The sequence below is a fragment of the Rhipicephalus microplus genome, chromosome 9 (genome assembly GCF_043290135.1).
Source record: "Rhipicephalus microplus isolate Deutch F79 chromosome 9, USDA_Rmic, whole genome shotgun sequence".
Lineage (NCBI taxonomy): Eukaryota > Metazoa > Arthropoda > Arachnida > Ixodida > Ixodidae > Rhipicephalus > Rhipicephalus microplus.
This window is the reverse complement of record NC_134708.1, coordinates 27926417-27941378: the sequence shown is the minus strand read 5'-3', so window position 1 is coordinate 27941378 and position 14962 is coordinate 27926417. Positions and strand designations below refer to the sequence as shown.

The window sequence follows — 14962 nt, the reverse complement described above, 5'->3', positions numbered from 1 at the left end:
TCGCCTAGGCATGACTCACAAATGCGTTCCAAGCGCGCTGAATCGAAGGCGGTAACAAGTCATGTTCACGACAAAAAATGATTCTGAATCCGGGGGGGGGGGGAGGGAATAGTGCACAATTTATTTTCTCTTTACTTTGACGATGTTTAGCTTCTCGCGAATGCCGCCACGTAAATTCAACACTGCGCTCGAGCTGCTCCTTCGCCCCGCCATCTACAAGCCAAGTATTCTGTGGTGGCCATGGTGCCACAGGCCCAGAGGAACGTTCTCGTTTGTATCTGTTGGCAGGAGGGCAGCGCAATTAAAAACAAAAACAAAAAAAATTGCCCGCAGCTTCCCTCGGGGGAACACCGAGGAGGATGCGGAAGCATGTAATTGGTTAACGGGTGTTAAATTGCGACTTACTTGGGTCGATGGCTAAATTGGTTAACGTGGTTGTGAAATGGGGTGTTAAATGAGTGAACACGTACGGCACGTATGCGAAAGGGCGGTGTTTTATTTATTGCGACGAACTTTGAGGACGATGGCTTTGTGGTCGGTAAAGTAAAGAGTGAGTGGATCGGGTTGCATCGGTCGTAGGTCGAAATTTGCAAAGACGTGGTCGATGCAGGTTCCGCGAATGGTGGTCGGCTAGTGGTGTTTGCAGTCGTCGTGCGTTGCGCGTTTCAGCGAGCGCGCGGCACAGATGGTGGGCGACGGCGCATGCGCGCGCGTCAGCTGTCGAATGTTCGAGAAGCGGTGCGGACGGCGCACTACAAGGCGCGAGTATAAGATGCTTCCGCATCTAAAAACAAAACAAAAATTGAGCATTGCTGATTGAATCCAGCCGCTTCGCAACTGCAGTCGCGCGACTGAAAAATTGGTCAGGAAGCGACTAGCCAAAGCAGTCGCTTTGCGACCGTTGGAGACCATTCCCTCATTGCGACCATTGGAGACCCTGCAGCACTCTGTCAGACGGTTCGCTAATAACTTCCCCCCAAGAAGGCTTTACTTGCAGAGCGAGAATCACAAAATACTAAAGCTCTGCTCGAATCAATGAGTGCTAGGGCAATAGCCGCTTGCTCAGCGACCCCCGAATCTTTCGTATAAACTGAAGTGGCATTTCAAACGCTCTCTTTCCCATCTACCACCGCCACCGAGTAAGCATCTTTCCCGTTAATCCATGCTGCGTCAACAAACGCAGATTCTTCCTCCTGATCATTTGCCTCGCACAACAGAGCCCTAGCTCTCGCGATTCACCTCCGTACATTATGCACAGGGTGCACATTTCACGGGAACGGATGAACCATGATATTAGCCCTCATGTTCACTGTTAACGCGTATAGGCGCGCACCATCACGAGTCACCACCGATTGTCCGATTAACTGTAAGATATACCTACTAGCTGGCGTACCCAGCAACCTCTCTCTCTGTGCTATACGTTGAGCCTATGCAATTTCATCACGAGTAATATGCAAACCCAGCCGCAACAACATATCATTTCACGTACTCACAGGCAAACCAAGCGCCGCCTTAATGGCTTTTCTAATTAAAGCTCCCGATTTATCTTTCTCCCCCTTTTTTAAATTCAGCATAGCAGTATACGTACGAAAAATGGCACAAAATAAATGCGTGAACCAAGCGCATCCCACCTTCTTCTCCTAATCATACGTGCCTGTTAGAGATCCTTTGGATAAGTCTTATGACCTCCTGCGTCTACTTGGTAATAAGCTGAATATTTATAATACTCGATCCATTTGCTTCAATTAAAAAACCAAGGATGCTAATAGCAATGACTTTTGGTACCAATGAGCGATTTCTAGTACGAACTGTGATGCAAGTCTCAACTTCTGGTACCCTATTCTTCGGCCTATATATATGACCTAACGTCTTGGATTTGAAGATTAACAACGACGTTTCAGAGGATCACTTGAGTCCCATACGAGCCAAACAGTTTTCCGTAAGCGTTACCCTCTCCTGCAGCCTTGCCTCTCCATCACTACCACCGACACTCCATATCGTGGCGTTGTCTTCGTAGGTTTGATAGCTAATACACTCGACAGGGTCCAGTACGTTAGGTAGCTTTGACATCGCCAGATTGAACAACATTGGCGAGACTACAGATCCTTGTGGTGTACCACGGCAACCCAATATGAAGACTGCAGACTTGATCTACCCCAACCTGTCTTTCTGTCCTCAAGGAAAGCCTTAACAACGAGAAAAAGACGTTTCCCCGATTCAACTCTGAGAGCACCTGTAGAATGAAGGCGTGGAGATAGTCCGCTGAGCAACTAGGTGATGCTTAATCCTGAGCATAGCATCTGTAGTCAAAAGGCCGGGACGAAAACCTATCATCGAGTGCGAAAAGACCCCATTTTCCTCAGCATAACTTGTTAACCTGTTTAAAATGACATGCTCAGCGACTTTCCCCAAACACGATGTTAGCGAAATCAGTCTGAGATTTTTCAGCGCTACGCTCTTGCCCGGTTGATTACCGAGCCGCTATTTTTTGCGAAGCCTCTGCGCCGTCCATCTCTGCCCGTCGTTCAGCCAGCTCGACTTGTGAACCGTCATCATCTGGTGCAGGCTTCGTCAGAAGTCTTGATTTCCGGTTGGACACCGTCCGCCACCCTCGACCTTCAGTAAATTCCTCTGCCGACAGCACTTCTCCTTCTACTTTATAGCTGCAATGCCAGACGCGCGTCCCGCTACATAGAGCTGCCAGACCTACTTTTGGCCGTCCACGGGTTGTTTTTTTTTTACTTTAGCCAAGTCTTCGAAAACAAAACGACGCGATTACACGCGATCGACAAATCACGCATGGTAGCCCACGCGTGGCTGTTAGTTGGACGGCTTCGGTATGTCATCGCTTGAGGAGCGAATTTCGGCTCGCATGCGAGCGCGAAATTTGGACCTGTATCAAGTAGCGCCAGAGCTACATGCTTCGACGGACGACAGCGGTCGCGACGAAACCGACGGACCACCACCATCGCCACCACCAGCCGCAAGCCTGGAGAATGCAGATAAGTAAATAAATTCGCGCGCCGCAGCGATCGCATTCACAAGCTCGCGTGAATGCGATCACGCGAGCTTCTGCGGGAATCGAGCTACTCTGGAAACGCCACGCGCATGCGCCTCAGTTTCCCAGCATAGGCCACGAAAGCAGCGCCGCTTTTCACGCTCTACTTCTTTTACCTTGTAGACCGCATATAAACAAACTAAAGTGAACAATAACGTACATATTCAAAATTTAGGCCCTTACTTCGGTGCTCTTTAAGTAATCTCAGCAAAGTGATTACGGCTTCATAATTGTGGTTCATGGGTCTTGCGCTAAGGGCGCGAAAAGCCGGTTTTCATTACTTTTGAACGTGATTTAAAAATATAAGTCCAAGTCAGATCGCGAAAAGCATGCTGTTACCTGCCACCATATTTCACGCTCTTTTCCTTTTCACCGGAATCCAATAACCAGTTGTGGCCATTTGTGGGTCTTTCACATTGCTGCGAACGCAAACATTAAGGGGCTATGACGCACACCTTTGGATCATAATCCTTGTTATGTGGACTAATCTCTGTGGACTGACAAACAACCTGAAAGAATTTCAGCCGTTTCAGTCGAGTACTTAATTCATAATCCATTAACCCATTTACAATTATGGAGCGGCATCATAGTAGAGAAACACTCGCGAGCCGTCGAGCCGTGTCGTAAAAGTTTCATGCTGTGTGAGTGCCCGCGTTTCGGTGAACGGTTTCGTTCCCTACTCACATGGGGTGCGGGACCACACCAACTAGGTTTTACACTACGTGGGCGTGTACACTTCACAATGAAGAACAGCCCCGCAGGATCGACATAGAGGAACAATGGGAAGCACTGCTGTTCCGCTAGGCTTTTGACGATCAGCTTTGGCCTAACTAACCAGTCGTTGTTTATCATCTGCTCCACATCGTTAACGTGATTATAACGAACTTTTTTTTTTATGGTTACTTTCGCTTTTCGAAGTGTCTGTCTAGCTGGGAGGTCTTCTTGTAGCGGTAGACAGCGAGGAGCTGCAAGTGCACAGCTCTGCACGTGCGCGAAAACGGGCGGCAGAGCAGAAAAAAAAATGGCACGAATTGTATTTCCAGTTCTGCAAGAGATGGCGCTGCCTGTGCAGAGTTGCTCTTTCTGTCGTAGTTTCCACACAGAACACCTGTTTCCACGCGTCGCGGCATTGCTTGGCGTTGCGTCATCCTTTTCTTCTCGAGCTTGCTTCTGCATGACTCTGGATTTCGCTCGGCACCGTTCTGAGGGAAGAGGAAGTGCGCAAGTGGCGGCTTTTGATGCTTATTTATTGGTTGCGTCGGCGTCTGTCGCGTCAGATCGGCGCCTGCCATTCGCACAGCCGTCAGAAATCGGAAGGCGCGCGCTTTCTTGAGCACTCGTTTGTGCCACTTGCCCCGCCACTCGAGTGGCCACTCTTGACGAGAGAGAACTTTTCTACGATCACACCGCCATGTCTGACCTTCGACGAGTGCACCGTTTCCGCGACCATGCCGTCGCAGGCGTCAACTGGCGACCGACCCGCTTTGTCGACGAGGTGCCCAGTCTGCGTGTGTGTTGCCTCTGCCGCATGATTCCCAAGACGGTGCTGGCGCTTCCCTGCGGCCACCTCCTATGCCAGTCGTGCCTCGCAGCCAGCTCCCACGGAAGCGGTGGACGGTGTCCCTTGGATCGAGAGCCGTTCAAAGAGGCGGAATGTTCCACCTGTGATTTGGCTACGAGATCAGTGAACGCCTTGAAGGTGAGAAAATAATTCCGGTTGTTATTTGGTAGAATTCTTTTGAATATGGGCGTGCACAGCCATGTGAAACTTGCTGTACCGTGTACGCGAGCTCGGGTAATTATTGCTTTACAGCCAACATTTATCACGGAACTTGTTTTAGGGGTGAATCTCCCAAAGGCACTGGTCTGTCCATCCCTTGTATGTATGTACGTGACCGCGCATAGTTCTACCTTTGCCAACTGGCCACTACTTCGTCCTTGTAAACATCACTGATCATAAACAAATACTGCCGTAAAGTAGCCAATCTGAAATGCAAGATGGTCGTGTACTTTCATCTAGGTGTGCGTTAAAGAACCATAGGTTGTTCCGCTGTGTCTATCTTTTGTTTGTTCGTGACAGCCTATAGTTCAACAATTGCAAAACGCCTACTACTTCGTCCTTGCAAACATCCCACTACGCCCCATCATCGATCCACCACTTCACCGCCCAGAAAGCTGTTATAATGAAAGGGAAACGGAAGCGACGTATAGCTGCCACTTACGAATAATGAAACTTCTTGTATAAATATATGCAGCGTTTGTCACGTCGATGATGTCGTGGGCGATATTCGTGGATGGTTCATGCTTTGGCAATGAAACCCTCCAGTACTTCGCCCAACTCTTCATCATTCGCTTCGCGGATATGCTGCAATATTTTTACTGCGTATCTTGAGTCGAGATATTAAATAACAATCCATAGGAACCTCGAGGCAAGATGTTTCAATCTTGAGTCGTTAGACGTACGTTATTTCATAGGTTGCAGTCACTAGGGCCTCGATACGCTTGGATAAACCCATATATTGTTGACGAACTTCGAAAGTTATTAGAAATCGGTAGAATAACAAGATTACTTTGACTCGGATATTAGAGTGACACTCGGGCGCCATGAAAAAATGCTCGGGTAAAATCGGTTAGTACCGATCAGTTCATGCATTTTCGAAAATCTTGCCGCTGAAATCTATGCGCCCTGTCTACATGCGCAAGAGTGATTCCGTATTTTATGAGCGATAACCGCTTCATGAGTCAAGTGGTTCAACCGTTCCTCCCAAAGGAAAGTGTTCAGATACCGAGGTGCTATCAACAAACATAAACTGTTCAGTCAGGTTAACTCGTTTCGAAGATAAAACTTTGGTGTGTACGCTTGAGCTTCCACTTCAAGAACAGAGCGTGATAGCGTGATTGGGCCCCGTTCGCGTCTTCTCATTCGCTAGCTAGACCTTCCTTCTCGATGGGCAGCTCGACCATGCCGCGAGAATCGCGATGCGTGTATTCGGAATGCCCATGGCCGATAGGTGGCGCGCTATGCAATCCAAGATGGCTGCGGAGGGATGATCAACCCGTGAACTCGCATAGTAAAAGATAGGGCGTGCAGACGTACTCCCCATGCCGCTTTGACTAGATCGTCAAGTAAATGTATATCGGACCAAGAGTACTTTCCCAAACTATAGGAACTGCTGAATGTTCGCTACCTCGTTTTGTGCCGCCGTGCGAAGGGTGGTGGTGTCGGCTGACCGTTCGTGTATCAACGATGCTTTGCGTGACCCTGTGCGTGCTGCATAAAACTGCGCGAATTAGAATTCACGTAGGGACCGAATGTCACTTCGAGGTAGTTTGTGCCGAGCCTGCCGGGTGAATTTGCGGCAGTAGTAGGCCACTAGCGAGTAGCGCGCCGTTGCGGCTGCACAGGACCGAATTTCTACCGTATAGCGATCGCTTGCAAACATATTACTTCGTCGTCATGATTTATTTATTTATTTATTACGTACTGCAGACCCTTAGCTACAAGCAGGCGGGCAGTTACAACAGGACATCGTTGAAACAATAAGTTGCATAAGGATTGTTTGGGGTGAGTTTCATACACAATTAGTGAGCACAAGGAGCGACATACATAATTATTCTGTAATAACGCACCGGACAAAATAAGAAAAAAAAACACAACAAAATCATACTTCATATGTTGTGCGATTAAAGTAAAAATAAGTACATAATAAATGCAAAACAATAAACACAATAATTTTCACTGTTGCATTGTGAGCCATATGCGACTGCTTCTTTAACGGAACACTAGCATTAAACTTCCCATTACGTCGCGTTTTTGTCACAGCCATTATCAGATTCTAACATGTGTGCGATTCGCTGCACTCGGTTGTTGCAGGTTCTATCAGCGAGATCGAAACAAGCGTGTCGAAAGTAACAAACGCGTACGCTTTTCGCAACGTCAAAATTGTGAAAATTTGTCGAAGAACAACGTTGTTCGGGTGGTACCGGTAAAGTGCTGGGGAAGTTAGCGTGTACTGTAGTTGTAACTTTATATTTGTTGCTCAAACGCTCTCGCTTCGCTGGTTGATCTCGAGCGTATTGGTGGCATACGGAGTTTTGTAATGTTTACTGTAATTGGGCTACATGCAGTGCACACACAAAAAACCCTGTTTTTTATTTTGAGCTCGCTAAAGTATGTTATACAATAAACACAATCAAAGTGACTTACGAGCGTGAAAAAAAAAATTAACGCTAGACGGGACAGCAAGTGCAACTCGCTGTTCGTGAGCTAGCAGCTGATCGTTCATCGTCGCTGTCACTCTCAGCGCGTTCACAACCATCTACGTACCGTGAAAAACCCTCGAAATCAAGACAGTTTCTTTAAACATCAGTGCTGAAAGTAATCTGAGCAATTCTCTCCGCTGAACGTCTTAATTCCATAGCATCACAAAACACGTCATTTCACAATCGATGCGCCCTGTCTACGTGTGCAAGAGCGATTCCTTATTTTTCGAGCGATAACTGCTTCGAGTGAAGGGATTCAATATACTTTCATCCCAAAATGGCAAACGAAGTGTTCAGATACCGAGCTGCTATCAACAAACTTAAGCTGTTCAATCAGGTTATCTCGCTTCGAAAATAATCAGACGCGGAGCAATCAGTCTCTATGCGGCTGCATGCTTTCTTCCTGCTTTCTTGAGGGCCTGGTTATATCTGGGCAACTAAGTGACCCACGGGTCGCACGATAATTAAGTTGTCGTGGTTTTTCGATTCCATTCCTCTGTCACCGAATATCACTTGCCTTACTGTGACTCCTCATGCCCCGCCGTGGTGGTATAGTGGCTAAACTGCTCGGTTGATGACCCGCAGGTCGCGGGATCCAATCCCGGCAGCGGCGGCTGCAATTTCGATGGAGGCGAAAATGCTGCAGGCCCGTGTGCTCCGAATAGGGCGCACGTTAAATATCCGGAGCCCTCCACTACGGCGTCTCTCATAATGATATGGTGGCTGTAGGACGTTAAACCCCTCATATCAATTACAGTGACTCCTCGCATTAAGTGACGCCTGTGTAGTGGCCATTTGCAGGCATAGTATAAAGTATTTGCGTGACTCTGTCTCTGAACGCTTGCTTCATGATGATTATTTTTATTCCTATTTCTTTATTCAGAAATACCCTGCTTTGCCCAAAGGCGTGTAAGCGGGGGGGTTACAGCTTTGAAAAAGACAAGTCTTCGTTATGACAGCGCACTTGGTCACAAGACAATTGATTTCACTCTTGTACAGTATCAACAACAACAAAAAAAGAATTAGCATAAAGGTTCGTTCCAGTCCGGTATTCTTGAATCTTAAGGTCATGGTCAGACCTTCCATACAGATAATGCGGTGGTTTAAGGTAAATGTCTTTATTGATGCCAGTCTTCTCATGGTATATCTGAAATAACAATTTCAAACGCAATTTTCTTCTGCGAGAGGAGAGCGCTTCCCATCCAAGCTCGTTTTTCATTTCAGTACAGCTGTCGCCTCGCTTATACCGACTGAGAACGAACCTTGCCACTCTGTTCTGTATTTTCTCGATCAGATCAATCAAGGACTTTTGGCGCGGATCCCACACACAACATGCATATTACAAAATCGGGCGGACAAATGAAATATACGCAGTATATTTTAGTGAGATCCTCCACTGAATGACATTTAGGGATCTGGCAGCTTTTGCCACTACAGCATGCACATGCGCATTCCATGAACAGTCAGTCGCTCGTAAGTGTTACACCCAAGTATTTATACATTGATTGATGATCAATGACGTCACCGTTCAAAAAGTAACGCGTTTCATCCTTTTTTTAGTAAAAGACACGTGCACACATTGTTTCACATTAAGTTGCATTTTTCACTTATCACAGCATTGCACAATTCGGGTAAGGTCAGCCTGCGATTCAATGCGATCCTGTTCATTTTTTATTTTTCTGTACACAACTGAGTCGTCAGCGAATAAACGTAGTCGAAAAGTAATGCCATCAGGAATATCATTAATGTAAACTAAAAACAGTAGCGGCCCTAAAACGGACCCTTGAGGGACACCCGATGTTACTTCCACCGTAAAAGAAGTAGTACCATTGAGAATGACACATTGTCGACTCTGTGATAGATATATAACAGGCTATCCAATTCAGTACTTTCTTATCAATATTTGGCCTTTCGAGTTTGCAAAGAAGCAAGGGATGGCACACGGTGTCAAACGCCTTTCTGAAATCTAAGAAAACAGTCTGCTTGGCCGTTGTCATCAATCTCGGACACTAAATCATGGTAGAACTCAATCAGCTGTGTTGGGCAAGGCAGGCCCCTGCGGAAACCATGTTGATCATCAACTAATAATTTATGTTGAACTAAGTGTTTCATTATGTCTTTATAGAAAATGTGCTCTAGTATTTTGCAGCGAATAGATGTTAATGAAATTGGTCTATAATTGTTGGCCTCTTTTTTAGAAACACCCTTGTGAATGGGAACAACGAAAGCCATTTTCCAGTCCGCAGGCATAACCCCAGTAGAGAGAAATTTTTTGTATATTAGGTAAAGATAAGATGCTATTGGCCAAGCACAACGCTTCAACACGCGTGGGGGAATACCATCTGGACCAGGGGCCTTGGTTTCGTCTTTATTTTTTAAAAGGGATTTGATACCACTCACACAGAGTTCAACCGGTGGCATTAATGGCTGAGTTCCCAGAGGTGGCTCTGCCAGCGTAGATAATTTCGTAAAATCCGTTTGAGGTAAAAATACGGAGTGAAAGAAATCATTAAGACACGACGCTTTATCAATGTCGCTGGACAAGATCTGACCGTCATGGAAAATTTCGTTTACTCCGGTTGGACCAGCTCCACAGTTTCTTACGTATCTCCAAAAATGCTTTGGGTTCGTTTTTATACTTTCGTTTAGTCGATTAAAGTATTGATCCTTCGCGCTACGAACTTTAGATTTATATTCATTAGTTATCTCGATCAACTTGATGTACTGATAACTACTATGGGTTCATTTATATGCCTTGTATACTCGTCGTCTTTTTCTTATTAATCTAAAAATTGCTGGTGTCACCCATGGCTTCTTGCACTTTTTGAGTCTAACCGCGTTTGTACTTGGCACATACTTTTCCGTTAGTTCTACGACTTTTGCTTTAAGTAGAGACCACAGTTGTAAAACGTCGGCGCTCTCGCAATGACAATCGAAAACAGGCAAATGAGCAAATAATTCCTGAGAAATAGCAGAGTAATCACCGTTATCATAAAAATATACCTTCCTCGATTGGCGGGGCTTGGGTCTCTTGATCACATGTTTAATAGTTGCTACAACCGCGAGATGGTCACTGATACCGGGTATACACGTCAGAGTCTACAATATTTGGCGAATTACAAAAAATCAAATCTACAATGTTATTATTCCTTGTGGCCACAGTAACGTATTGAGTAAGACCGAACGTATCAACGATGTTTTTCATGCTGATGTTTTCGCGACAACCAGTCAAGGCGATAAATGTTCCATTATACCACGTCAAATCCGGTAGATTGAAATCACCGGCAAGTATAAACTGATATGATGTTCTGTAAATTATGTCGTACAGTTGCTGCAACGTATCCGGGTCAGAATTTGGTGGTCGATAAAACGTTCCGGCAATAAATTTCATACTATCAGCAAGTGTCACCGTGGACCAGACTGATTCTACGTCATCGTGCCCGATATTAGGTTCAGATGACCATAAGGAAGAGTGAACTAACAAAAATACCCCTCCACCTGTTCTTGCCCTATATTTTCGGTAAACGTTAAAGTGGCTAGGAAACACCTCACTCTTGATTGACGGTATCAGCCATGATTCTGTCCCAAACACTATTTCTGCCTTTGTCGATTCAATTAAGCCCGCGAATTCATCTATTTTATTCACAATACTTCTGCAGTTTACAAAAAACAGCTGTTAGATTGCGTGAGGATGAGGCGGTCTTACAAGCAGGATGTCACTTCTTTAGAGCTGGAACTACCTATTCTTTTTCTTTGTACCACGTGAAGGCCTTGCCATTAACAATTAGTTTGTAAAAACTTAGTTTAACCTTGCTACTGCTGTCTGCTAGTTCAGTTTTAGCACAGTTCCGTAATCGTTTTCGAATTTCTCCTGTTTCTGGTGCGTAGTCCTGAGTTACACTGTAATCAGACCCTTTGAATTTCTTAGCGTTTTAAGGACATCCCTTTTTTCCTTGTCGGAGGAAAAATTAACAACAATTGGCAGGTTGAACTTCTTGTTGAATCGACCGATACGGTGTGCTCGTTGTACAGACGTCAGTTCTATTGCAAGGCGAGTTAGACAGATGTCCTCAATCAGTTTCTCAGACTGCTGCCACGTTTCTCCCTTATCATCTTTAATGCCATAAAAGACCAGGTTGGCCCTTCGGCTTCTATTTTCAAGGTCGACGTCTTTTGTTTGCAGTTCCTGAACTTTCTTTTCGAGCTGTTTGACCACGTTTCCATGCTGTTCTATCGTCTCGTTAAGAACTTCAATCTGTCCTTCAGCTTTGCTCAATTTATGATTTATTTCAGAGAGCATAGCTTCATGTTTTGCTTGTTCTTCCTGGATTATGATGACGATGATGGTGATATGAAGTGGTTATTGGCTTGAGGGCCGGTGATGGTAAAAGAGCACCGAGAAAGTAGTTAAAGTGTTATAATACTGTGTAACCTGGCTGTATAATAGCCTGAAATGCTGTGCACAAAGCTTATATAAGTAATAAAATCATGTGTTAGGCGACAGTTCAATCAATAAAAACGGCGACATCAGTGAAAATGTACTCTAGTTTGGTAAAATACGAGGGAACTACTACTTCGCAATCGCAGAACTGCCCCTTTTTGTATGTCCCTGCCGATGCGGCTGCTTGAATTTATCTAAACAAATGAAGTGGTGCATAACTGTAGAAAAGTTCGCGAAAAAAGGGGCGCAGCATTGAATGTGACACCGGTGAGCTGCCGCTGAAGAGGCGTGATATTACGAAATGTTTTGGAAATGCGGCGATAACATGTCATCGGTAGGCCAGTAATTTTACTCGGGTAAATATTATCAGCTTCTTTGTAAATAAGGGAGTAAATGACAGCAAAGTCACTAGGAAAAATTGTGTAGGCTCAAAAATAAACTTTAGATGGGGTGATACTGGGAAATATTTAATATATCTAAAAGAGCTTGCTTATCAAATGCTTGTTCAGCTGCACAGGCTCTCTTTGAAGAGTTCAGAAGAAAACATAGAGGAATTGATAATATTTCATTTCTATGGAGTGTCATGTGAATATGGCAGAAAATATGCTCTACAGTGCACGTCTCTGTTTTGAAAAGATAACTCGCATCTCCGAAACTTCTTGTCTTCATTTGTTTCTTTCTTCCTTTTGCAACGAAGGTTCACTGCTGGAATGATGGACATGGATGCAAATTTGAGGGAGCCATGGAGATCATGCTGCGACACCATGAAATGGAATGCACATTCCACGCCGTGGAATGTTTCCGATGTGGCGAGCAAGTCTTGCACAGGGAACTGTCAACGCACTACGCAGCCGGATGCAGTGCAGCTGTTTGTTTAACTAGCACTAAGGACACACCATCGGCCTCTCAAGCCTTGACCCGCCAAGATGTGACGGCTGCCCTCGTAGAACTTAAGACGCTGCTGAAGGGCGCCAATCAGGAGCTGCTGCTACCTGCGATTCAGAGTCAAATAAATGAGCTAACTGAACGGATCAGGAACTTGGAATCCACGTCGGCCACGATCACTCATGCTGTCGCGGCAACTGCAACGTCAGATATGGCTCGAATCGCCGTGCCGAGTCCCTCGGCCTCGGTGAAGAGGGAAACTTCTCGGCAGAATCCAACTGAAGAGGCAAGCACGTCGTCGACGTCCCGGTCCAGCTCGGGGGAGAACTTGATGCCTCAACAGCTGGGACCCCTTGTGGACTTGACACGAGAAGTTATGAAAGGCATGCGCAAAACTTCATCGCAAGATTATCCTCAGCATGCCATTACTTATGTCCGTGGGAATGCTCGATGTCAGTTAGGGTTAGGTGGGATGTTGCCAACAGCAGTTACGTGGAGGGAAGTACGTGGAACCATGAAATATATTCTGACGCTCGAAAATTTTTTTTTACTCGTCGCTCAGCGCACACAACCTGGCTGATGCCACAGTGTTGCACACAAGGGACGCGTACTTGACATTTAAACTTTTCGGTAGTTTCGCTGACCTTCGTGTGGATATTACGTTTCATGGCATGCGTGGAGAATCTAAAAGTTTGGCTCCCGTTTTTTTCTGCAAGGTCTACTGTCTTAACACAGGTAGAATTCTTCCAATGTCTATGCATGAAGAACTGCAGGACTGTAAGCACGATCGAAACTTATGGACGCATCGTGGCCTCATATATACCATAGGCTGTGGTACCCTGTCACAGAGAAACGACAGAGTCGGAATCAAGGTAGAACTTGAGCTTTGTCATCAATGAGAACTCCCGGGCGCAAACTTCAGTGCGTACTTTTCGTTTAGTGAGTGAGTGCATTCTGTTTCTTTACTTTGTATGTCCAGCGATATCGGAGTTAAGTCGCACGATCACACAACCATGAAGCCTAGAGCTTTTCAGCATTGGGCGCATAAATATTGCACTGCTTGACCTATTTTGCATTTTGTGTGCGTGTGAATTCGTGTAAGTGAAGTTCCGAGATTCTGTTGGAAGCTTCGGTTCCCGAATAAAGCACGTTGTGCGTCTGTTTCAAAAAATAAACCGTTGTTTTTAGGGGCGAAGCTCCTTATAGCGGCACCCGTTCGTCTCTCGTTGTCGTAGTAGTAATCGTAGTGTGTAACCAGTCTTACATTTTGACCTCCAAGACGGTGCCGGTGAGAGATTTCTTCTGCGCGTTGTTGAACAGTAAAAAAATTCGCAGCGTGTGCGTTAACTAAAAGCCGAATTCTCCTGTCTCTCATTCTTCATTAGCAGTCATTGGCATGTACATTGAGCACTATCTGACAAGAAAGGGTTGCTACGTTATGCTCGCTGGGCGTAACTTCCTTGGTTTTAGAAAGATTTAGCGAGCGTTGGGCCACATTGCCATGAATACCGTGAACTAGTATATACCATGAACTCGGGGTGATTAAAGGTGGGAAGTAGACACGAAGCGCATGTCGTAAGAATGTGTGCGTGTGCCACCTCTCGTTTAGTCCTTGGAATGTCCGCTGGATGGCGGTGCTTCTATATGAGGAATAAATGATGAAAAGATGCGAGATGGTGGTACTTGGAGTGTTGAATAGATGGACGAACGGACACACAGACAGGTGCATGGACGGACTCGCCGATGGCTGCACGAATGCATGGATGCATGGACGGACGCAGGGGCGGATGCATGGACGAATGCAGGGACGGACGCACAGATGGACGTGTGAATGCAAGAACAGACGCACGGACGGGCGAATGGACGCATGAATGGTCACACAGATGGATGAATGGACAGACGGAAGCAAGAACGAATGGACGGAGGGATGCTTCGCCCCACTCTCCATCATTCACTCCGTGGATATGCTGCCATTTTTTATTTATGAAACAGTCTTGACAATACCGTTCTTATTCAGTTCTACATTTAAGGATTCAGTTTTAGGTTTGCTCGGGTATTTATTTAGTTTGAGGCTACATGAAATCTTGCATTTGGTTTCAATAATGGGGCTTTGTTTAATTCTGTTTAGCGAAATCAGCCGATGTGTACTCGTTCACCGCGATTGGCACTTTAATTAATAATTACGATATGCCAATGGTAATACTGTCAAAGAACATTATATTTAACATTCGCATCATCCGTGCCGTCATCAGAGCCGCTCCACGTAGTGGTGCTAAATATGCGCCAGCTGGAAAGTACTGAGCCATACAGTTTTT

The 14962-nt window shown here is 45.7% G+C and overlaps 1 protein-coding gene across 2 annotated transcripts in view; it reads left to right on the top strand.

Annotated features, from left to right (window-relative positions):
- The window catches only part of LOC119164948 (uncharacterized), a 29514-nt gene extending 15656 nt beyond the window's left edge, over window positions 1-13858 (top strand). Inside the window, exons 2-3 of one of the 2 annotated variants that reach the window (XM_075873381.1) lie at window positions 4519-4757; window positions 12460-13858. In XM_075873381.1, the coding sequence (XP_075729496.1) occupies window positions 4587-4757; window positions 12460-13227 (939 nt within the window). In that variant the 5' untranslated portion in view covers window positions 4519-4586 and the 3' untranslated portion in view covers window positions 13228-13858. Of the gene's footprint in view, window positions 1-4149; window positions 4758-12459 lie in introns of those variants that run through there. The other variant, XM_075873380.1, reaches the window with a different exon arrangement.
- Window positions 13859-14962: the final 1104 nt, after the last annotated feature.